The 24,628-nt window shown below is 46.3% G+C and overlaps 1 protein-coding gene across 5 annotated transcripts in view; it reads left to right on the forward strand.

Annotated features, from left to right (window-relative positions):
* LOC135291032 (E3 ubiquitin-protein ligase NEDD4-like) overlaps positions 1 to 24,628 on the forward strand; it is an 89,659-nt gene that overhangs the window by 13,362 nt on the left and 51,669 nt on the right. For 4 of the 5 annotated variants that reach the window (XM_064405025.1, XM_064405024.1, XM_064405026.1 and 1 more), the window contains one exon: positions 15,948 to 16,021. In XM_064405025.1, coding sequence (XP_064261095.1) covers positions 15,948 to 16,021 — 74 coding nt within the window. Of the gene's footprint in view, positions 1 to 15,947; positions 16,022 to 20,174; positions 20,366 to 24,628 lie in introns of those variants that run through there. The other variant, XM_064405028.1, reaches the window with a different exon arrangement.

Consider the following 24,628-nt stretch of genomic DNA (forward strand, 5'->3'; position numbering starts at 1 on the left):
TGAGTGGACAGAACTGTGAGTTTGGGCTTTGTGCTTGTGGTGATTCAGCCTCCTTAACAAAGCAACGGCTTTGCTGTACAGCAATGAGCAATGGATGTGCTTCTTTAACCTCTGCTCTTTGTACAGTGATGTTCGAGGTATTACAAAATATTGGCTTGGCTGTTGTTTGTAACAGTTGAGCTGAAAGAACTTGAAAATGTTCTGTCTTGGACAGGTCTTGCTTTAGTGAACTGAGGGCATACAGCAGTGGTGTAGATGCAGCTCCATTTTATAGCTGAGGGAATGGTGTCACTGTTTCGAGTTCAGGGTTGCAGGATCACCTCCTTGCCTCACTTTGTATCTTCATATGTGCCTGTCCCCCCACCCCTTTGTTAAAATGCAGTCCTAGTGCTAAAGTTTACACCATCCCACTGGGTGGTGGACACTCGAGGTGGAGAGCTGCCCGATGCTAGGAGTGGTGAGCTGGGCAGCTTAGGTGCTGTGTGCCACAGTGAGGGGCACGTTCCTTGCACGGCCTGCGCTTGTTTCCTTAGGATAAGTGGTGGAGGCACAAGTTTGGGTGGGCGCCAGAAAGACCTCTGCATTTATCCTTGCTGGTTTGTTTCAGTCCCATCTGGTCAAGTTTGGTCATTTATATTTTATTCTTTATTTCCACTGTTCATAGAAAAACACCGAGTCCTCAGGGTCAGGTAAATTCCTGCGCATGCTGGCCCGGCCGGTGTGTGAATAACAGCACCCCTGCTGCCGTGGCCCGAGGAGGCACTTCTCCTTTCTGTTCCCCGTGGGAGGGAGCCTTGCAGTGTGCTTTTTCCCTGGCAGGCTGGTCCCAGCAGTGACACACCTGGATCCTGACGGTGTCCGTGCTGGTGACTCGCCGTCCCTGCTGTTGGAGCAGGGCTGCCCTGGGAGCGCAGTGAGCGGCATGAATCTTGCTTCCTGCCTTGTGTGTGGGCAGCGCTCCCGGCCTCTCCAGCCCAGCAGGAGGGCTGGCTTCTCCTGTGCCAGCCTTGCCTCGGCTGGCTCCGGTGCTGTTTGTCACCCACAGTTCTGGGGCTGAGCCTCTCCTACCAGTCATGCTTGCTAAGAGGCTTGTAGGAGACAAGAGCATTCTTGTTAAAAACTAGCTATTCCCATGGCACTGGTACCCTGAGAGTGCCAGAGGTGTGTTTTCCTTCCTCAGAAGCCCCTCTCTGGTTGTGGCCATGACATCAGGACTCCAGCAGTGCTGCTGGGTGCTCCCTGAAGTGCAGGAACCGGAGAGCTGCTCAGGAATGGGGACGGGCTTCCCCTGGCCACCAGGGAGGCTGGCTGCAGGTCTGGAAACCAGAGCTGGATGTGGGCCTTTAGGAGACATAAGGGGCAGTGAACCTGAGTGGATTGTTCTCTTTTTAGGGTAGCACTATGGATATTTTTTCCAAATTTTCTTTTTCGTACAAAGTGAATTATCCTGATGCTTCTGTTACCTCTTATCCAGAAGCTGCCTTCTCATTCTGTGTTCTAATTAGCATGATAAAGAACATGTTGCATTTTCCTCCCCTGTGTTGAGGCTGAGATTTTACTTATCCCTGTTTTAGGGCCAGCTGCATCCCAAGGGTGGCTGTGGCACTCTGGAACCCCAGAATGGGACAGGTGGTTGCAGCAAAGGCCAGCACACCCTCCCCTGTCCTGTAGGTGCTGTGTGGGCAGGTCTGACCAGGCTGCGAGCAAGGTCAGAGTTGTTTTTTCCAGGATATCCTGCAGCTGTACCAGAGATTGTGCCAAATCAAGTTGCAGTCAGGTTTTGGTTTTGTCTTAACTAGTTTCTGTTGTAGTTTGTCACAAACTGTGTTTGTAGAAAGTCAAACATTGTAAACCAGACTGTGCTAAATGGTTACAGGCTGGGTGTGGATTACCTGCCAGGTCATTTGTCACCATGTTCCTGCATGCTCCTAATGCAAGATCCTGTTGAAACCATGGGCCCTTCACAACTGTTAGTGACTGGCCTCAAAGTCTGCAGAGTTAAGATGCTGCAGTTTGTAGCTAATGTGTTTTCAAGTCCTGTGGTCACCTTTTCATATCACGTGCCTACCTGTGTCACTTCTTTTTCTTAGAATGTTGTCCAAAATTTGGCTTGGAACTGGTGCATATTTTAAAACATTTCAGTCACAGCTTTAGTCACTATTTTGATTGACATAAAGAAATGCCTCTTAACACTGCTTGTTGATTTAGCAAAACCCTGAGTGGTTTCTTCAGGCTGCTGACATAATGAGAATTTACCTTTAATCCCTTGTGCTGCTGTCATTTTATTTTGGGTATGGTCAGTTTGGTTTTGAGCTACTTGTACCTGCATTTGTGTTTCTTCATCTCACTCCAGTGAGAGGTGATCATCTGTAATTTGGTGCCAGGTACCTGTACCCTGGGCCAGTACATGCCACAGGCTGCCAGCAGCTCTCAAGTATCTGTGCCCTAGAGGGGGTGAAGTTGTTGTTTCAAATTCCCAAAACTTGGACAGGAAGTAGATCCTGTGGGAGAGGGAGGTCAGAGGCGAGTGCCGAAACGGCTGCTGCAGCCACTGGGGGAAGTCACTCAGCACTCGCCACTTCTGTCACCTCTGTGTGCTGGACACCAGAACTGTAGCGTTTGGGAAGTGAAGTTGGGGTCCCGAGCCCGGTGTCACTGCAGGCTGGAGCACACGAGGCCTTTGATGAGGCTGCAATGTGCTACAGGAGCTGTGTGTCACTGCTAACAGTTGCTGTGGAAACAGGCTGATTTTCGCACTCAGCATCTCTTGGTGTTCCTTGGGAAGGTGAGGCATTGCTGTGGCTGATCCCCCAGCCTGGAATCGCACACCAGGGCTGGTGGACACTGGGGCTGTCACACAGGTGCTGCTGGATGTGTGACCTGGGCTAGCTGCCATCCAGAGGTCAAACAGGCTCTGCCTGTGTCCTGGGGCTGGCGTGGCTCCCCAAGGCATCTCCTGTGGCTTGTCTCTGGGGTGTTGTGTGCTGGGGCTGCCATGGGGCTGGGGCACTGTCCCTGCCCTGGAGGCCAGAGCTGGCAGAACCCTCTGCCTCCCACGGCTGGCCTTTGGTCCAGACAGGGTGTACGGGGAAGACAGCTGGTCAGGAGGAACACATGCTGTGTGTGTGTGCTCCCCGTGAGTGTGCTATGGCTGAAAATCAGGACTTCTGTGTGATAAAAGCTGTTTACAGCTCCTGTTGGGGCTTCCTGAATTCCTCTTGCTCTGGCATCCCCCTGGGTCTTGTGCTTCCTGTGGATGTGGTTGGTGGTCTCGGTTGTGCTGCCCAGTGTCCTCTCACTTGTGTCCCTGGGACTCAGGGTTAGACTCGAGAGTAAGGAGAGGCTGAAGAGCCAGCGTGGAGGTCTTTGCTGTGAGCGGCTTGTGCCCAGCAGTGGGGGCAGTTCTTGACCTGTGCATTTCATCTCTGCTCTGTGGTTGCAGTCTGTGCTCTCACATAGAGGTGGCACTCCCTGCCGCTTTCAGGAGAGGTTTAAGCCCTTCTCCACTGTCAGACTGGCCATTAATGTTGTGTCAGTCCTTGCAGTGATGCCGCTCAGACTGGAACATCCTTGCTGTTTCAATCACACTAAGATTTTTCTTTCTGAGAAATCTCGAGTCTTCCAGTCAGCTGGAAAAACAGGATTATGGGTAATTGAGACAGAGGACAACCTGCAGGCAGCCTGTGTGATCACCTCTGAAAAGCTTTTTCATGGAGAAACTCCCCTTCCCCCTCTCCTTCCTAATATTCCATAAATGCTTTCAGTGCTTGGAAGGTGCATTAGGGGTAGGAAGCACAGCATAGGACAGGTACATTGATTTACTGTTTTTTACAGTTTTCTGTCCTCACTTGTAGTTTTTAGAGAAGGCTGAATGAGGAAAGAAGATGTCCAGGTCACTCTTTGAGAGTTGGGAGTGTTGGAAGAGAGAGCACTTTGCTGCTCTGGATGCAGAAGTATTGGCTATTCCTATCAGGAGATGGTACCAAATTACATAGTAGGCTTTGTGTGCCAGTGAAGGTGTCTGCTGGGCTGGCCAGCACTCTCATTATTAAACAAAAATTACCCTTTTGCATTCAAGCAATGACTTAGTAAAGACTAATTGTGAGAATCTTTCATTATTCCAGCTTACTCCAATTTAGTGGTAGTTCTGGCCTGGCTACTGTGGGGATGGACTGTGGGCAAGTTGGGAAGTGACTAAGCTGAAGTGCTGCCTCTGAGATGGACAAAGCAAAACAGGATAAAGTTGTTGTAAAGAGTTGAAGGGACAGTAAATAATATGAATTTCTTTCTCATTGCTGCCTTGCATCTTTGGCACCTTACATGTTGTGCTGGGACCTCTTTCTGGTTTAGACATGTTCCCATCTCTCGGGTGGTTATTGGTTACATGGGAGGAACTAGTACTTTTCCTCTATCATCCCTCTGATTTCCTTTATTTGTCTGTGTATTGGAGTTTTGTGCTGTTTGGTTTTTTTTTCCTCTTTATGAAAATGCTTAGGAAGAGAGGATATGTCCCTCTGCAGGACACCTGCTCCACAGCAGTGTTCCTTGGCAGGCTTTCTCGAGGCCAGTGACTTTCAGGCTTCCTTCCGACAAAGCAGGCTGCGATTTGTGCCTCCAAGCTGGTTTCTCCCTTTGCTTTGTACAGCATGGTCACCATTTAGCAGCAGAATTGGACTTGGTGTAGATCATCTTGTTATTTCTGGAAGGGGATGGATGTGACTTCATTTAAACCTGCCTGGAGGAAACTGAGTTTGTTCTTCAGACTTGTGTTAATTTGTGTCACCCCAAGAGCTTTTCACTGGTACTTCAGTCACTGTAATATGCATTTGTGTTCTTGGAAGAAAAATCCTGTTCTTTATTCCTAAGTTTGTTGACTGATCTCTCTAAAAGTCCTTGTGGTGTCAGGTGCAAGCAGCCCTGTGTCACCTCATCATCTCTGCAGGTAGCAGTGTGACACTGGGTCAGGACTAAGCAGGTAGGAGCAATAGTTTCTGCACGCTGGTTGCTGTGGAAGCCCATCCACTGCCTCGCTGCCTGCAGCTTGCCTGAGGAATTCAGCATTGCTGTGCCCTCTGCTCCCTTCCTGGTCTGCCTCTTGGAGGAACACACATCTGTGCTTCCCGGGACAAGGTCCTGCTCTGGGGTGCTGAATGACTGACCCTATTGCAGTGCTTCTGCAAAACATGGATCCTGAATGTGCCTTTTGTCTGGGGCATCGAGCCCCAGTTTGCATCCAGAATGCCTGGCAGGACACAGAGTGCAGCCTTTGTTTTAGATAATGAGTGGTGAATATTTTAATGAGTGTTTCTTAGTCTAGTCAGTGTCAAGTACCATTTTGGGAACAAGTGACTGAGCTAACCTCTGAGCTTGGTCCAGCAACAATCCATTTATTGATAGAATTTCACAAATTTTGAAGGAATTTCCCATAAACAATTAATACAACCAAAACCCAAAACAAATGCGAATCCAACAACCAATGCAAGCAACACTCCAACCTTCCCTGAAACCCTTCCAAGACTTCCACCATCAATATATATGCAGAAATTACTGATACAAACCGAAAAAGCACTCAGTATCACTATCACTGTATTTGTTTTTCTTTAGAGTCTGTTCTTTTACAGTGTGTGAAAGACAAGCACAAAGAAGAAAATGCCTTTAAATGAAGCTAGTGCCTACTTTTCTTCTTCAAAAGCACCTTCAATGCATGTATGCATAGGAGAGAGCCTCTGCATCTGAATTACTCAGTCTCCTGCATTGGCCATATTCTTGTTAATATTTTTTTTTGACTGCAATTATTTTTCACACGAAGTTAAATTCTGTTCTCATCTTTGTCTGTTCATAATATATCCCTGTATGTCAGTGGCTGTGCTGGAGAAGAAGCAAAGATTTGTCTTTCCAGCCAGGAGGGGCTGTGCTTGCTGCTGCTCAGTTGCCAAAATCTAGTCAGCCTTAAGCCTGGATTAGTAACTGAACAGTTTTCTTGTTCTTTGTGAGACACCAGTGCTCAGGTGGAAGAGCCTGCTAGCCCTAGGCTATCCATTTATATAACTAATAAATACTCATGATGAACAAAAAGAGTCAAAGCTTTGTCAAGGGCTGCTGTGATGAAAAGGGAGCAGGAAGGGAAGGGGGAGACGGAGGTAGAATGGTGTGCAAGTAGGTTGGAAACACCAGGACTACAACCAGGATCCAAAAGCCTGGCATGAGATGTTTCTGGTGGGAGCAGATACCTATTGACTTGGCCTTTTCACTGGTTTAAGTGGATAGTTTTTCTCCTCTAATCTGGGCAGAGGCTGTAATGGGGTGATTCTTCCCCCAGATGTGAAATTCTTGGGGAGCAAAGCCTTAATGGACAAGAGGTACTGCTAGAGGCTCTGACTTGTTGTTCTTTTAAAAAAAGAAACTTGATCAAGATGAAGAAGAGAAGCCAAAGGAGTGTACTGCTGGAGTGACTGACAGCACCACTCACTGAAATGTTAATGTGTTTGGAAGAATTTTTTCACCAGGGGAGGTTGGAGACTCATACAGTAACATTAATTATTAACTGCAGCCAAGAGCTGGAAGATCTAATTTAATTTCTGGTTGGATAATAGGATGATTCATGCAACAAAACAAACTGTGTCAGAAAATGAAGTGTCTCTGAAAACTGACATTCCCAACTTCTGCTGAGCTAAAGCTGCTGCAGGTAAATTATTACAACAGCTAAAAAGTGAAAAGTACAGGCTGAATTCCCTGCAGATGTCAGGCTGTGATCCATGGGAATGAGGAGTTACTGCAGTCTGAGCAAACCCACCTCCTTCAGCCTCTCTGCTGCTGCCCCCTGAAGGCACAAGTAAATCCATTTTCCCAGCCTCTGTGGAGCAGTAACAAGAGCACTGCCTCACATCAGACACTCCGTGGGCTGTTAAGAGAGGTGACTTGTGGGTTCTGGTGTCCCAAAGTAATTGCAATGTCACCAGCTCTTCCCTCTGGCAAACACTTCTCCCAGGCTGCCGTGGCCCCGCTGGCTGTCACCCAGGGTACCTGAGCCTGGTGTCTTCTGAGACTGAGGAAGTTCACAGGTATTTCGGGTTTTAAGAGTGACACTGGCATTTTCATGTCACTTGGCAGAGTTTTCCTGCTCTCAAGGTTTTTCCAGCAAAGCCTGTTTAAAGCTTCCTGTCCCATTTTTCTCTGGGTGAAACAGCCAGTGGTGCAGCTCTGGGCTGTGGGTGTGTGCCGTGGAATCGATCCCTGGAGTTATCTGGGCTAGAAATGAGCCTCCAATCACAGTTTATTGTTGGATTACGGTTTTATTGAATGTGTGTTTTGTCATTAAACAGTGCAGCCACTGATGGTTTACGGTCTGGAATCATTAAATATCTAACAAGAATATAGATTGTGGTTACATAAACATGTTTGTGCGATCCGTTGGCAACTAGCTGGGCTAGTGGGGTGAACGCAGCTCAGCTTGCCCTGTGTGCTGCAGAGCTCTGCTGCTCTGCCACACCTCGCAGCAGAGCAGGGAGCTCCGAGCCCCGCCCGGCCCGGCCCGGGGTTGGCAAGAGCATTGACCACAGTAATGCTGCTGCTGAGCTCGGGCGGGGAGGGGCTGTGCCTGCTGGGGCTGTTGGATGCATTGGTGGGTTTTTGTGGGAACCGCTTGTCTAAAGTACAGCGTTACGCTGCAGCTGTGTGCCATTTCACGTAGGAAAAAATGAGCATTGTTGTATTAAGTGGAAGGCATCATTTTTCACTTGAAAAAAGTTTGAATGTTAAGGGCCTAGTGCATTTCATGAGATAAAAAACACCAGTTCAAGATGTTTAATTTTTTTTAATAATTAAAATATAAATGTATCAGAGGTTCATTTAGTGAAAGGTAAAAACCTCTATGTTGTTCTAGAGCAGCTGCTTTGAAAGCAAGTCCTCCTGTCAGGTCCTTCTGTGAGTCCTTGCTGCAGGCTGCTAATTGGGAATTCAGACTCTTGTTACTGGACAGGGTTGTAGACATCCACTGGGCACATGGCTTTTTTGTGATTCTCTTTTGCCTAGCAAGTTTTGAAGTACTGCTGGAAAGTAATGGATCCGTGTGGGCCCTGACCTGAGGATAATGAGGATTTGAAATTAAACCAGCCTACCTTGTTCTTTTGCCAGTGTCCTGACACTGGCAAAATCCTACACAGAGAATCATCGTTCCTTTGTGCATGTCAGAAAGTGGGGTACTTGTTTAAAACCTTGATGTTTTAGGTAATCAGTTTCGTTTTTGAATCCCCAGAGGGAAGGTAAAGAAGTTCTGTCAGACTTTTCTTTAGGAATTTTCTGTTGAAATTCACAGTAAATATTCAGTGTGGATGCAGATGGGCTTGGTGCTGCTCTGTCATGCAATATCAAGATCGGGTGTGTTTTTTGGGGTGATTTCGTTGGCTGTTTTTTTGTTTGTTTGTTTGTTTTTAAAGTTAAGTCCATGTAGGAGAGTCACTGTCAGGTCACAGATTGCTGCAAATGCACCAGTTGCTCCCAGTCAAAGCTTTGTTCAGGTTTTTAATACCAACTTGTACCAAGTGCTTTTCTTTTTCTCTATTCCCACCAAAAATTAAACACCCTTCTTGTCTTGTCGAGGAAAACAGATCAAAGTTTCCTTTGGAAAGAGAATTTCCTAGACTATAAATGCATGACAGGTACAGATGATTGAGCAAATATACCCTCCTGCCCTTAGGGTGTTAGTGGGCATTGTGATATCGGGTTGAAGGCTGGGCTTGGTGATCTTGAAGGTCTCACCCAGCTGTAATGGTTCTGTGATTGCTGCATGAGACATTGCATGAGGATCAGTGAGGTTGTGCAGAAGACAATGTTTTGCTTACATGGATCCTTTCAATGATATAAGTAGGTCTGAAAAGTAAATAAGGAGAAAAAAGTCTTGTGCAGCACAGCTGGTCCATTAAATGGAAGTTCTTTTAGGATGCAAAGCTCACAGGTGGCCTGGTTCAACACGCTTGCTAAAATTGCTGAAGTATATCTAACTGCATGGAGTTCAGTGGGTTTCTATAAAAATAGATCACAATTCACTTGGAACATTTATTTTTTTCAAAATGTAGTAAAAAGACCTTGTAAGCAGATTTTCAGGAGGGCAGCGCTGTGGTTCGAGCCTGTTTGTTAATGGTGTGCTGTCAGCACTGGGCTGGGTGTCTGGACTCCTGGTCCCCTGCACTGTCACTGATGTGTGGCTACCTTTGATCCCCATGCACCACTCCTGGTGTCTGTGTTCTGACTTGCTCATTCTGGTTTTGTGTGCTCTTTTCTTCTGGTTGGTCCCCTTGGAAGAGCAGCATCGTCATAGTGTCCCTCTAAGACAAACTGGTGCCTTGATGAAATTCTGCCTGGTGGTTTTTTCTGCTGAGTATGCCATTCCAGCCAAGGAAAACATGAATGTAGTCCCTTTTCTTTAGAGGTCTGAAATAGGACCTAAATCAGTGTTGTAAAACATTTACTATTTTTCTGTTGTATGAGCTTTTGAATGCCACAGTTCTCCAAACTCTGCAGTTCTTCTAATGCTTACTGGTGTTTGCTTCATCTTATGATTCCTTCTGTGGCAGAATCCTTGCTTGGCCAGGAGTGCTCTGGAGGACCAGGTATGCTCCATGAACTGGCCAATGCATTTCACCCAGGAGGGTTTTTATGATCCAAACTGCATAGCCTTCTTTTCTCCAAAAGCTTTTAGGTTTAGTTGCTCGAATTTTGCGCTCTATGTAGAAAATAACGGGGTTTTTACATTACATCCTGCAGCCAGGGTTGAGAACTCTGTGGGTAAGAAAAGGCACAGTTTGATTTACTCTTGGATTTGGTGAGGAGTGTGATGAACACATGCAAGAACAAAGTCCTGAGCTGGGTTCCTAGGCTGCTTGTGGTGAAGCTGAAAGGAGATTTTAATGCCCCTGCTTGAGCCAGATGAGTTGTAACCAGGTGACCTTTCAAGTTTGTTTTCTGTGCTGAACTTGCAGAGGAGAGTGGAGATTTGGGTCATAGCTCTGGTGCATGATTTTGTTTGCATTGCACAACTGAGATTTTATCAAACACTGTTGGCAAAATTGCCACTGACAATTTCAAGATTAGTAAGATATTGCAGGAATTATAGGGAGGCTTTCCACATCCTGTTGCTATGGCCTTTAGAAAGTCACTGTGCAAAGAGATCGAGCTGTTTCCTTGGGGTGCTCTCAGCTGCCTTCCCTGGGGGTGCTGGTGACAGCCTGCCAGACAGGGTACCCCACTTGGATTCTCCCTCTTGGGCTGCCCAGCATTGTTTGGTGTTAGTGAGCTGCCAGTCAGAACAGGATAAGCCAATTTGGGAATAGCTTCCTAAAGCACTTTTTTTTTCACTCAGCCGTGTGTGAATTGGTTTAATCCACCAAATCAAAGTGAGAATCAGCTCAACTGCTCTGCCACTGAACTTGGTTTCAGTTGCTGGGAGATTTAGGAGAAGCCTAGCACGGTTCCTGGGCTTGCTGTGGCCAGCACTGGCCCTTAAGCAGGTGGCACATAGTTGATTTGGCTTTGGAACTGCAGATCCTGGCTTGATTTATCCCCTGCAAATGGGGAGAACTAAGAGCAGTGTGTGTTTGTGTGTGTAGCACACAGGGCTCTGTGTGTGAGTTTTCATTCAGGAAACCAGAAGTGCCACAGTTAAAACACGGAATTAAAGGTTTGTTGACTTTTCCATTTGGATTTGTTTTGCCATCAAAACACTGACTTGAAGATCTCTTATCTTTTAGTATGTTATGTTTTGCAAACTTTCGGATATAATGAAAATAGAGATGAGGTGCTCAGTGGATGAAACTGGATTCACAGAGTCTCTATGTGCAGGTAACATTCCAGTGGGATCTGGTTTCTCTCCTCACGGTTAGTGGAAATTTACCTCGCTGGCACCTATCGTGGGTTGGAATCAAAAATGTCTCTACACAGAGAGAAGGGAAAAAAGTAGCCAAACGGAACCGACCGACACTCCCCCACCGTGACTCAGGTGAAGCTCTCTGCAGGTGAGAGCCAAGCTCGCTGGCCTTTCCCCTCGTTGCCGTGGCGATGGTCATTTATTGCCGCGGTGGCTGAACTTCCGCGTGTGCGGGCGGAGGCGGCGGGCGAGCAGCGGTGCCTGGCGGAGCTCTGGCGCGGGGTCCGCGGTAAGTGCAGCTCCGGGTGCCGCTGTGACTGCGGGGGGACAGCCCGCCATCCCACACGGGCTGTGCGCTCAGAGAACGGGCGTAAGCTGCCCACCCGGGCCGTTTGACTCGGAGACGCTTTATATACCTTTGGAAAAACACGTTAAATGTTTTAGCTTCCTGGTCTGCGTGACAGCTGTTCAAATATTGGTTTGCATTGATCCAGCCGTTGTGCCTTTCACACTTGTCTGTTCAGTTAAACGCATCAACCTTCTAATTTTATACCCCCATCGATTGTTATTTTCAGGCTGTTCTCTTAATGCGTACGCGACGTGTGTCATGGGATTGTCTGTCCTGTTGGAAGCTGACATCTGCAGCTTTCCTTCTTACACCAGGCTGGATTGCCGTGGCTTTCTTTTCTGTGCTTCCAGAACATACAGATGTGTATTGCAAAGCTTGTTCAGGTTGGTTTTATAGCACTTCTGGTGCTGGCTGAGCTCCTCGATCACCCTTTGAAAGGGCAGCATTTCACCCTGCCTGTGGGGCAGAAAGCAGCTCTGGACACTGTGTTTGGCCTTCGTTCTTTCTCTTTGCTGTCACAGCTCTTCTCTAAACTCCCCAGCTCCAGGGTATCTTACTAATCCAAGGAGACAACTTAATAACTTTTCTTTATGTGAGTGCTTTAATGGGTCTAAGAAATTACTTGGCTTTCCTGAGCAGCTGGAGAAAGTGAACGTGGTGTGTGTTTAACAAAGAACTAACAAAATGTGAATAATACAGATAAATATACATATAAAAGTCTGCTAAGTCTGGAAATACATCTGTTTTCCTTCATATTTTCTGAGGTAAATTGAGGTTTGTTCACTGTTGATGAAGTCTGGGTTTTGGTCTATAATAGGCTTCCAGTTCCACCTAAATAAGCTGAGTCCTCTGAAATGGCACTGTGAACTGCAGCTTAGAGAACACAAACTATGTAGAGGTTATCCTTCAGCAAAGAGGAGAACTCCGTAACCTTTGACATGTTTTGGGAAGGCAGGAATATGTGAACTTCATGTTAATGATTGGACAAGCAGAAGTCGGTGTGGACGTGGGGCGCAGCGGAGCTCAGCACTAATAGGTAAGCAGGCCCTTCAGGGCAGGCTGCTGCAGCGGCTGGGAGGCCGTGCTCGGGGGCAGGACACAGCGTGGGCAGGGACAGAGGCTGGAATGTCCCCAGGGAGCTGCCAAAATGCTCGCAGCCCCACCTGCACACACAGCCCCGCGCTCCCAGCAGCCCGTGGAGGGTGTCACCCTGCTCAGGACAGCGCTTCTTGGAATCCACGGCTGGCTGTAGGTGCCAAACCCGAGCGAGGCAGGAGTGGAGCTGCAGCCTCAGCTCTGCGGCTGCACGGAGCACAGCCTGGCCTGTGGAAGCAGGAGCCACCCGGGGTACGGAGGGGCAGCACCTGGAGCCCCTTCCAGGCTCAGTGTGTTCCAGGCACGGTTGAAATAGGATAGGAAAATGTCTCTGTGGGGTGAGCTGAACTTCTATTTCAAACTGTGCTCAAAAAGCAGCTTAGGATAGGTGCTTTACAAAACACAGGTAATTCAGTGGAACACAAAAATTGCAGTCAGGTGTTCGCTCCCTGCACAGAAGGTGAATATCATTTAGTCTCATCACCAGACAAGTATTTCTTTCTGCCATGTAATTTCTGCTCTGGGCAGAACAAAGATTCTTCCTTGGCAAATGGCAACTCAAGTGGCAAGTGACTTCTGAAGACTTGTCTCCCTTTAACTGTTCCCAGGTTGCTGTTTCCTCCCTCCTGATCTCTGATGTTGCAAGGAGGAGAATTTTGCTGCTCCTGGAAGGATGGGGTGGGATGATGAGCAGATGAGGGTGGGTGCTGGCCTCTTGGGGCAGGAGAAGGCAAGGAGTATCTCAGGATTGTGCCCTGTAGTGTGCAGTTGCCTCCACTGCTTGCTGACTCAAAGGGTATTGGGATAATCTTGCTAGAAGATGGGAGTTTGTGTTGAGAAATTAATTGCTCTTTAAGAATTTCTTAGGTGATTGATTACTGGTGGAAGTCTTTCAGTCAGGATGCTTAACTGCCAGTAAATTGTGCTTTGCAGCTTTTGTGTGGATCGTGCTGTGGTCTGAGCAGTCTGAGTCTGAGCGTGTGCCCAGCAGTGTCAGTTCATGTGGGACCTGAAGCTGTTCAGCTGAGAGAACTCATGGTTGCACCATTGCTTCTGACATCTCTTTCCTTTGTAAGACACGGCCGGGCTAATTCAGCAAGTGCTTTTTTAGAGTGCAGCAGCTGTCCCTGGTCGGCCAGCCACGGGTGCTCCTCCCCAGGGAGCCTTGCTCCTGCCATGTGTACCTGGCTCCCTGAGTCCCTCAGAGCTGTGCTGTGTCTCTGGTCAGTCTTGTTACCCAGCTTTGCTGGCTCTTGTTCGTTTACTTGAAAATTAGCACTCCAGCTGTATGCTTGTTATCCTTCAGCCTCACTGTCTGCCATGTCAGATCCCCACTTCTTCTTAATCCTCCCAGTCTGTCTCCTTATCCCACTCTCTGCTTGTGCTGGGGATCCCTTTATTGTTTGGGGTGTGGATCCTGGGTCTTCTCGCGCAGAATTTTTCTGTGCTTAGTGATCTCTGTTATTGTGCCCTGGGTTTATAACAAAAACTGACCAAAATCGTAATTTCCTTGTAGAGTCTTTTCAGCGAGGGCTGGGTGGAAACCTGCATCAGGTAATTGGTACTCTGTGAGTCTCGGGCTGTGCCAGCCAGGCAGTCCTTTATCTGATTTTTTGGTGGACAATGAGATCACCTTGCTGTTGCTGTAATAATTTAACTCCTTTTATACCTAGGCACAGCACACTTGGAAATAAAGGACGAAATTGTGATACAAGGAGTCAGCAAAAGTTAATACATATGGTACATATGGTAGAACTCATCACTAACTGAGGAGATGGTTTAATTTTTTTAAACATTACATATATATATACATATTTCATGCGTATGAAAATTGGAATAAACATTTGAAAAAGCACTTGTTCTGCTTGTTAAATTGCAGTCTTGAGGAGAGGCTGAGAGCCTTCTTGCAGGAGGGAATAGGGTCATGGCTTCTGGGATCCTTAAAGTGGATGTGACCCTTCAGGTATGTTTTGAGAATCGTCTGGAGCATCATCTTTTGTATCTTGCACAGTTCAATTAGGGATCCTCCAGCTGTGGGACCTCCTCTTGCATTTTTTTATCTTTTAAAGATGGTGGGGGATTTGTTTGTGTTTTTCATTGATATCTTTTGAATCAGTTAATATGCAGAGGTGCCCTCAGTGCAGGAGGAAGATGCCACTCTAGCAAAGTTGATGTTGGACTTTGCTAGAGGGAATCTGAGTAGCACTTGATACAGAAACAACTATTGCAACTTCTCTAGTTCTACTTCAGTGAGGGCTGAACAGTCTGAGTTTTTGCTTAGTTTTTTTCTATGCTCTCTTCTCTTGTTGAAGGAATTATCTTGATCCAAATTTGCAAGTTCATTGCCTTTTGTATATTTAAACTGCTCTAGAAAACCAGGCACATGGTACGTAGGAAAAATCTTCAATATTCACTAGTGTGAATCCATTGAATTGTTCTTTTTCACATGCTGTTTTGTCACCTCTCAGGTAAACTTTGGGCTCTTTTGGGGAAAAAAATCCTGTTCCCTAATTAGAAAGTACCTTGTGGTAGTGAGTGCTGCTGGGGAGAGTACCAAATGCCAAGTTTAAGGAAGGATTTGTGTCTCAAGTGTTTGCTGCAGGACATGTGCCAGGGTGGAACTTGCCCTGCTGACAGGTTCAGTGGGACTGTTGTTTTCTGATTCCCTGGCTGTGCCTCCTTCCAGGGTATGGCTTTACTTTGGGGCTGGTCCTGACCTTCCTCACAGCTGGAAAAGTCTGTGCCAGGACAGCTGACACAAAGCTGTGTCTGGCTATCAGCTGCCTAAAGCAAACAGACCAGGAGAAACCTGTGGGAAAGTGTAATTGTTTTCTGAACAGGCTTCAAGGAACAGAGTCTCAAGTTACTGTAATTGAATCCAGTACCTTGCAGCTCTGGGAGGCTTATCAGAGCAGAGAAGGTATCACTGATATGGGGGGCTGCAGAACCTGTTTCTGTAGAAGACTTTCGAGGTTTCATTTTGGTGGCCTCTTCCTGTTGCTCAAACACGGTGAAAAAAAACAAAGTGAAAAAAAGCCATTTTACTGATGCTGCTCAGGCACTTCATGCAGTGAAGTGATAAACTGAGCATCAGGCTGATGCTCCAGTGATGTACATCTGCAGGACTTGCCATCTGTCAGTGAACGCTGATTTTGAGCTCTCCACGTACACCAAGGTGGTGAGACAGCCTTAAAAATTAGTTTTAAATATTTATTTTAAATTGTGCAGCCTTGATTTTTACACTACAGACATCTCTCATTACTAAAATGTTATGAATTATTTTCCTTGTGTTTGAAGAGCTTCAGTGTCAATGCAGAATGAATTTGTGGCATATGGATCACTCAGGATGTGAAATGGCCTGTTCAGCAAATACTCTCCTACTTTTATTGCTATTATTGTTACAGTATTATTGCTATGATGTTATTACTGTTATCTACTTCTGCTGCCTTTATTGAACTCTTAACAGCTCTGACTGGAGTCAAATACTCCTCATGGCTGGATTCAGATAAGCCTTCCAAGAGGAGGTTCTTCTCCAGATCCTCCCTAGGAGAGACTCCTGCTATCTGCTGACCTCTTGCCAGCTGCTGCTCTGCAGAATGGCGTACAGAATAAACATTAACCCCGCTTTCTTTTCTGTTGCAGGAGGAGTCTCGAATCCTCAGGGTGAAGGTGGTTTCTGGCATCGATCTGGCAAAGAAAGACATCTTTGGAGCCAGGTGGGTGTTGTGCAGCGCCTTGGAGCACGCTCCTTGGGCAGGGCAGGGCCGGGCAGGGCGCTGCGCGGGCTGCGGTGCTGCAGGTGCTGGCTGTGCGCTGCACAGCTGCTAATGCACCTCTGCCTGCTGCTGCCTGTCCTCCCTCCGCTCAGGGCTCGCAGAACCCAGCCAGGTAACAGCTGGCTCTGCAGCTGGAATCAGCCCAAACCCAGTAGTTTGCTTTTTCTGAACCTTAATTCAGGCTTGACATTCCTGCTCTCTTTAGCCTAAGCATGACAAAATGCTCTACTGCAAATGTTCCAATCTACTTAGAAGGGTTTTATCTGTTTGAAATTAGTGGTATCCAATTTTAGCTTTTATTGAAATGACTAATTTCTTAATGTATGAATGAGCCTCCCTGTGGGTTTTCCTGCATTTATTTAATGATGCTTACAAATTGTTCATTAGCTTGTGTATCTAGCTTCAAACTACATGAAAGCAGCAATTAAAAGTTTAATCAACTTTAGTATTTTGGGTGAAATTTGCAACAAGCATTCCTTTGGTAGCTGTGTGCAGAATATGGTATGCCAAAGCTTTTATTTTCTTTCTCCAAATGTGTTGTTTTGAAGAACAGTTTTTGATGCTGACCATCAGCAACATAACTTTTTATCTTTCAAAATGCATGAAGTTAAATCCAAGTGTAATTAGTACTGAATCCTATTGATGTGGGCATTAACATATTTTAAGGAAATTGGTATCAAGTCAGTAGGATTTTCATAAAAGCAGAGTTAAAAACATATTCCCTCCATGTGTTTTTAAATTTGTTTTCCTCTTTCAAATGAGTGAATGTACAGTCATTTGAAAGCACGTTGGTGTTGCCGAGCTGAGGCCCCAGCAGCTGCTGTGCCTCTGCGTGGTGGAGCTGTGCAGGGCTGCAGACTGGAGCAGAGCAGTCAGCGTGCTCCTGCCTGACTGTGAAGGGTTAGCTACAAGGTGTACATGGTGTTTTGTGTCTCTGTGGGTTGTCCTGTCCGTTTTTAATCAATTTTACCATTATAGAACACTGCCTGTGGGCTTGCAGAGTCCAAAAGCCATTTCCTTCTTGATTAAATCTAAGGAAAGTCTCTCACAGTGTAGAGCACTGGAGAAACTTGGACTTTTCTTCTGAAGATTGTAACAGGAAAGAAATCTCAATGCTTTTGAGTTTGCTTTTTTTTTTTTTTACTTCTTTTTGACTTAGAAAATAATTTTAATAGCAAATAAGGACACTCGGGGGAAACCACCCTGCTCTCCACAGCACCCTGACAGGAAAGTGCTGCTGGGTGGGGGTCAGGCTCTGCTTCCAGAGAACAAGGGGCAGGACAAGAGGAAAGGGCCTCAGGCTGTGCCAGGGGAGGTTTAGGTTGGGGATTAGGGAAAACGTCTTTCCCAAAAGGGCTGCCCAGCCCTGGCACAGCTGCTCAGGGCAGCGCTGGAGTCCCCATCCATGGAGGGATTAAAAAGCCGTTCAGATGTAGCACCTGGGGACGTGAATTTGTTCTGGACCCAAAGATCTTGGAGGGTTTTTCCAACCTCAAAGCTTCCTATGATTCCTAATAGTTCAGAAGTTTATGGAATTGCAGTTGCAATGACACAAAGCAGCTAGAATGTAGAGTGGATTAGTGAGTGTGAGCACCCCGAGGTGATGGTTAAATGTGGGGCATTTCATCTGCACAGGCGCAGTGGAGGTGGGCACAAGAGGCTGGTTAGTGTAGGTGCAAGCAGGGGTCTGTAACCTGCTCTATATTTTGCCCTGTAAAATTACAAGTCTGTGATGTGTACTGATGGTGAACTGTAGTACTGCAGATTGGGATTTCGTTATTTAATTTCAGCTTGCATTTATTTCCTTCCGACTTCATAACTGAAGAATTTCATACAAGAATGCAAGTACTGGCTGAACTCAGGTTGTGTGTATCCAGTAAAGGTAGAGCTGATGGGGTGCCTTCAGCACTGTATTTTGCCTTCTAAATCATGAAGTAAGTGAAAATTGTGACTGTCTGGAAGTTGAAAATGTTAGGTGCTTTTCAGTTGAAGTTGCAGATGTTTTTCATTGTCAGGGAGCTGTGCTTCTAACGGTATAGGAGTTAGTTATGGGTTGCCACTGGGTTTATTGCATTTACCTGCTCTTTTCTGAAAAGCCCCTTTTCTGGTTTGGTTTCATGTGTCCAGGATCCATGGTGGAGCTGGGGAAGGCAGGTTCCAGGCTGCTGGTAGGATTGTAAGTCATGCTGTATACTCCTTTTGTGAGCAAGGCTGCCTGAAATGTGGCTGAATTCCCTAATTCATGTGTGTCCTGTCACTGTGGTGTGTGATGGCAGGAGAGCACATGTGGCTCTCATCTTTGCAGGTGACAAAGATGGCAGATAGCTGTACCTATTCTTTTAAGTCTGCTATCACTTTTCTAGTCCACTTTGAGTTATGCTATATCTGGTTTTAACTATTGGAAAAACTGTGGTGATAGCTGTGCCCCTGGAGCTGCCTCCTAGGGCACGCGTGCTGCCTTGGAGCTGGATTGGCTAACAGCCTGTTCCCTTCTCCTACCTATGGCTCCCTGGTGAGCACAGACAGATCCATTGGAGGGAGGTGATAGCATCAATTAATCAAGCAATTAAAAAAAATAATCTGGCTCCTGCGTGCCTCTTCAGCACTTGCACGTGTGCCAGAGGGAGAGTGCTGTGTGCTGCTGGCTGAGGGAGGCCCTGGAGGTGAACAGACCTGTGACCACATTCCCAGCGCCACTTGGCTAGGGGGCACTTGCTCAAGCAGGGGAGAGTTCATACTCTGTTGTTGCTTTTCCCTTTTCCTAGCTGATTTGCAGTGGAAGTTTTTCCAGTGCAGAGGAAAGGAAATGTTATTAGCAGTGTGGGAAGGGAAGGAAAGCAGCAAGCTGGCTCGTGCTTTCCCTGCGGAATGAAGGGTGCTCCCCTAAAGCCGGGTGGAGCAGCAGTGGTGGGCAGATGCTGAGCCAGCTGTGGGTGCCCACCTGGGAGGAGGCCCTGTCTGCAGGGTGGCCGTGGAGGAGAGGTGAAAGGCTGCTCAGCAGAGATGTGCTGGGCAATCGATAGTTTTGTTTGTGTAACGCTGATGCTCCCACAGGTGTGTGAAGTGAGCAGTGGCGTGGCACAGGGAATCCGTGTATCCTTTACATCCCTGCGGGTGCTGCATCTCGCCGGGGCTGTGCCTGGCAGCAGAGGGCACCAGAGAGCTTCGCCGCGAACCGGTACCTGGTGATTTCTGACCAATCAGGCTTTCTGGTTTTTCACCGAAATCAGCAGGTTTTTACCCATTTCTGCATGCTATGGTCTTTAGGATGCACTGGGTATCTATTTCAGGAGCTTTAAGTGGAGAAATGCTGCTTCTTCGAGGATGTGGTCTTGCTACTTAATAAGAGGACTTGGTAATAATTCCTGACGGTTATAATGTCATAGTGAAAAATAATTTTCATCAGATTAATGGAAAAATTTATTTGTACAAATACAGAAACATAAAATGTTTATTGTTACTTGAGTAAAGGGAAAAGAAACTTCTCTATTCAGCTCCTCAGCTTTCCCACCTGCCTGCTATCTGCTGTGATCTGTGAGTTTACCTGAATCTGGTATCTTTAAAAGAAAAAAGGGGCATGTCAATAAAATCGTGTAAGGAAAGGCTTTTGGTCTTAAATATTTAAGGCAGAGCTACTGTGCTGAGCTTTTCTCTTCCAAAAGCCAGGTGTCACAGAGTTCTCTCTCTCCTTCCCCACCCCCGCTGGATTTTGGGACTTGTTAAGATATTTTGGGAGTGTGAAGTGGCATAGGAAGATCTATGCATACATCAGCCCCTCAGCTCCAGGGGCTGATGTATGAATATTCTGTTAGAGCATTCATTTAACCTTTGCAAAAAAAATTGGCCTCAGGGAGGAAAAAACCCCATATTTACACTTCCATCTGTTTTGGAAGATTAAAATATTCTTTATGCTCTGGGAGACTTCCAAGAGAGCAAGAACACAAAAGGAATCCATCTCATTACTCTTCATTAGAACATAACATGGTAAAGGAAGGTGGAGACACTGGAGGAGGGGTTTGAGGTGTAATTTTCAACTCCTTTTTTCAGCCACAGGCACTTCTTCGCAGCTGTCTGTGATGTGAGTCATCATCTCTAGCAGCTCTTTGGTAAAGCCTTGCTACATTTCTTGTAGAGTCAGAAGTGTGAGCTTTTCTTTGCAAAATAAAACACTAGAAGGAAAATGGGAGGTCTGTAAAATGGCTCTGGGATTTGGTATGGAGGAATGAGATTTTGGGGTGCTTAGGCACCATGGATTGCAAGTTTGGCTTCGCGGTGAAGGGTAAGGTAAGGTTTTGTTTTCTTTCCAGAAGCTGATGTTCCTGTATCCTTGTGTGATTGGACACTTTGTGTCACAGGACATGAGACTTGTGTGACAGTGAGGTCAAAATCTTTCTTCTCTTTGAGAAAAACTCTTAATGGATGTTACTCAGTACAGGCAGAAAGATGAAACCCAGAAGGCTCGTGCTAAAATGAAACCAGGGAGCAAACACAGCCCGTGTGCTCTGGACTATTCCATGTACTTAATTGCTGTGTATTCTTGTTATACTTCTCCTTACTGTGCAGGAGTGGGGAAAGTCACCGGGGGAATGGTTATTGGGATGAAATGACAGCGACTGTAAGAGGTTCTGCCTTAGAACATTGTTTTTACTGCTCTCTATAAAACTTGGTTGGAAGTATCTCATTGTAATTCTAATCTTCTTTGATGATGCATGTTTTGGGAATTTGTTTCCCTCATCTCTTTGGATCTAAAAGTGACTAAGCAAAATATTGCCATTAAAAAAAAAAAAATTAGAATTTTTTAAGCTCCACTAAGTGCATGCACAGCCAGAGCTTCTCTAAGTAAGATTAAATGATTCTGAAAAACATTTCCAGGTTCACGGAATTTCCTTTTGCCAAGCATAACCTGCTTTTCAGCCCTGATGTTAACTGCTATCCAAGGGCTCCCATGATTTTGTGGAGACTCCTTGAGGTGGCTGTTTTTGCAGACAGTGTAGTGGTGTGGATTTGTGAGCGGTGCTGCTGAAGGACGTTGTGTACAAGCGCGTTTCCCCTCGTGCAGGCGCAGTCTGCAGCTCACCAGAGCATCCGTGCAGAGCAGGGCTCTTCCCACAGCGCTGGGAGCTGGGCACATCTGCCTCTACCTGCCCACAGCTGGGGCATCCCCAAAGCAGGCAGAGCCCCAGCCCTCAGCCCCTGGGGAGGAGCTGCCCTGAGGCCTTCTGCTGTTCTTGACAGAAATGTGAGGTGGTCATTTTGGGGATTGCTGAAACATGCAGCTTCTCTGCCTTAGGAGTACGAGGGGACACGTGCCTTACGGGCTCAGTAAGGTTGTTGTTCTGTGTGTACCTGCACTGAGCAGAGGGCAGGTGGGTTAGATGGATGAGGGGCTGGGAAAAGGGGATGGCTGAGGATTACCTGATAGCCAAATAGCGGTCCCCTCAAGACCAGGACAAGAATCAGATTGGGATATGGCTTTGAGAGAGAGGCATCTCTGCCTTTATGTTGGAGCTGTTTCTGCAGCCAGAATTACAGGAGCTGTTGATCAGTTCTTTCAGATATGTGAGGCAGAAAAGGGGCAGCACAAAGGGAATGGTTCTGTATTTCTGACATAATCAAAATTATCTTGTGCAAGACAGTTCCAAAGGAAACTAGTCGGGCTATTTTGAAATGCAAAGTTTGCCTGCATGTGACAAGCCTGGCATTCACGCACTTGCATAACAAGTGTTACTAAATTTTATATGTGGGGAGGCGGTTTCAGCTTTTAAAATAAAAATAGAGCCATGTAGGCCTTAGTAGTTCTATTGTTCTTTCACATGTGCCTGTGCTCTCCACCCCCTTCTTTTAGAGCTTAAAATAAGTAAATAATACATCATGTCACTGGCAGAAGCTAGTTTGAGACTTGCTTTCAAAACTGTTTCAAAAGTATAGAGCAGATGTGATTCCAGACTCAAGTGAACAAATGGGACACTGTTCATGGGCCCTAGGTTCACACTGCTCTAAAGGAATGTGATTTTTAAAGGAGGCTGATCTTCCTTGAGATTTTTCGCTGGAGTTTTTAAGTCATCAGTGCTTTTTGTTCTCCAGAAGAAGAGCTGGAAGCTTGCCTTTTCATGCTGAGATTCAAATGAAAGATGATAATTATATATCTACAGTTGCTTGAGCTTTAAGAAAGTGCCAAATACTGCAAGGTGACAAAACCATGGCAAATAGCTAATTCTGGATGTCTGAGGGATTCCTGAGGTCAGGAAAAGGATTTCTTAAAGCCTCAGGTTGTTTTGATGGATGTTCTGCCAAACTCTCTTTGTACTAAGTTGTGATTATGATTAATACAACTTTCATTATTACCACTGTTTTCCTAGGATTCCCTTTCATTCTCTAGAGAAGTGTTATCAGCTTCAAGGTTCTCCTGATCTTGGCAGGTGCTGATGTTCTCTTTAGGTTTTGGCCAGTCACGTTTGGATAGATGAGATTTGGTGCTTCTAATAATTTTCGATTTTGTAGCAAGGAGCATTTTAGATAGGTGTCCACAGATCAACTGCCCTTCATCTCCAGTCACTGGTAGGATGGTGACTGGGCTCATTTCTCTTTCAAACACTGCTTGGTCCTTTGAAATGTCTCTGTTGCCTGAACGTAGGTTTAGCATCACTGCAGCTGCAGTCGGGTTACCTCTTGCACACAGCGGCCTCGCTGCGTTGGGCAGCTCTCTGTCAGTCTGTCGTGTCCCTGTGCTGGTGTCCCTGTGCTTGCAGTGCTGCCAGGGGAACTCTGGGGATGGGCTGGCCATCTGTCCTGTCCCCAGGTTCCAGGCTTGCCGTTCATTTCCTGGATCCATTTTCTGGTGCTGCAGTGATTCTGCCAGAGCACTGTGTGGATTCCACTTGGGTATTTCCTACATTGACAGACTCCTAGCAGTCCATGACTGCCAATTTGTTGTGCTGCAGGTTTCATTAAGATGGCAAATTAGCACTGCTACTAGTGTAAAAATTGATGTAGAGAAAGTTTTCTGGTTTGTGCCATTTTCACATTCAATCCTTTATCCTCTTCCCCAGGCAAACCCAGTACTTCTCCTCCAAGTGACCTCTGCAGCGAGCTTTCCTAGCAAGGTGCGGAACTGACATAGTTCCATATGTCAGATACATGATGTTATCTGTGTGAGTGGAGGGGCTTCGTTCTGCTCATCCAGTGTCACTTACACTCCTAAGCTTTTCCAGCACGCCCTTTTAAATCCTGACACAAATCAGCAGCTCAGGGCTGAGACTGGTGTTCACAAGGAGCTGTGATGGGATGAGCTGCTTTATTTTCCATTTGTTTTTAGAGCACAATGAAAGTATTCATGCAGCACTTGGAATGGTGCTTTCCAGGAGTGCTCGAAGGGGTTTGTGCTTTCTTGAGGAATGAGTGAGTTTGCCTGAGGAAAGTCAAGAAAGCACTATTTCATTTTAATCCCCATCTCCCCTCCTTTTAATCAGTCAGTTTCAGGGTGAGAATATCTGGCAGCTCCAGACTGATTCGAGTCTGCTGTCTGTGCTCATAAGTTAGAATCACAGAACCATAGAATGCACTGAGTTGGACTGGACCATCAGTCCATCACTGAGTCCCAGCTCCTGGCCCTGCAAAGAGCATCCCAAGAGTCTCACTGTGTGCTTGAGAGCATTGTCCAGACTCACCTGATTGATTTGTTGGGGTTTTTTGTGCTCTCAGCAGGTTTTATTTATTTATTACATTTATTATTGCCATCTATCACCTGAATCATCAGGATTTCCTTCCTTTAACACATCTGCAGGCACTGCTGTGGGACAGGAATCTGGTATTTTACTGCTTGTCTTCGTGTCTGTTTCATTCCAATTTGTGGATAGGTTTTCTAGTGACTTTTAACAGACCAGATGCTGTATTTCATTTTTTTTGTAAGTTTTTCTCAATTTTAGTGGTTTTCATGTTTTTGTCTAATAGATCTGCTGTGTTGGTACTTATTTTCCCTTGCAAAGATGCCACGTGTATCTGGAATACTTGCTGTTAGCTGGGTTTTGGGGTGCAGTTAACCCCTGTGAAGTTCCCTCGGTGTTTCTCCTGCTGCTCTGACATGTGGTGTCTGTTCTCTGGGATCCCAGTTACTTTGTTTTCTGCTGTGACTTGACTGGGGTTCTGCCTTCTTCCATTCTTTGCCGTTCTCTGATTCCTTCCCCAGCTGGTTCAGTTACAATGTCTGCTCCCCAGGGAGTCTCAGCTGGTGTGTGTTCTTCTCCTCTGTACTCGTTTCATTTCCCTGTAGCTGTGTGGATCCCAGGAGTGCTGCTGCTGTCACCTGCAGGGCAGCCACTGGGCAGGATCCAAGCAGTGGGGCTGTACAGACCCCTGGATTGCACTGCTCACTTAGTGGCACTTCCAAATTACACTGTTTATTTGCTTGTTGGAGTCTGAGCCTGATTCTCAGTAACAAGTTTCTTAACAGTTTTACAATGCTTTTTATTTACTGGCTTCCAAAGATAAGAATTTTAACATTAATCAGGTGCATTCTAGTGACTGAGAGCTCCTGTAACTGCAGTGTGA

The sequence above is a fragment of the Passer domesticus genome, chromosome Z (genome assembly GCF_036417665.1).
Source record: "Passer domesticus isolate bPasDom1 chromosome Z, bPasDom1.hap1, whole genome shotgun sequence".
In the NCBI taxonomy this organism is placed as follows: domain Eukaryota; kingdom Metazoa; phylum Chordata; class Aves; order Passeriformes; family Passeridae; genus Passer; species Passer domesticus.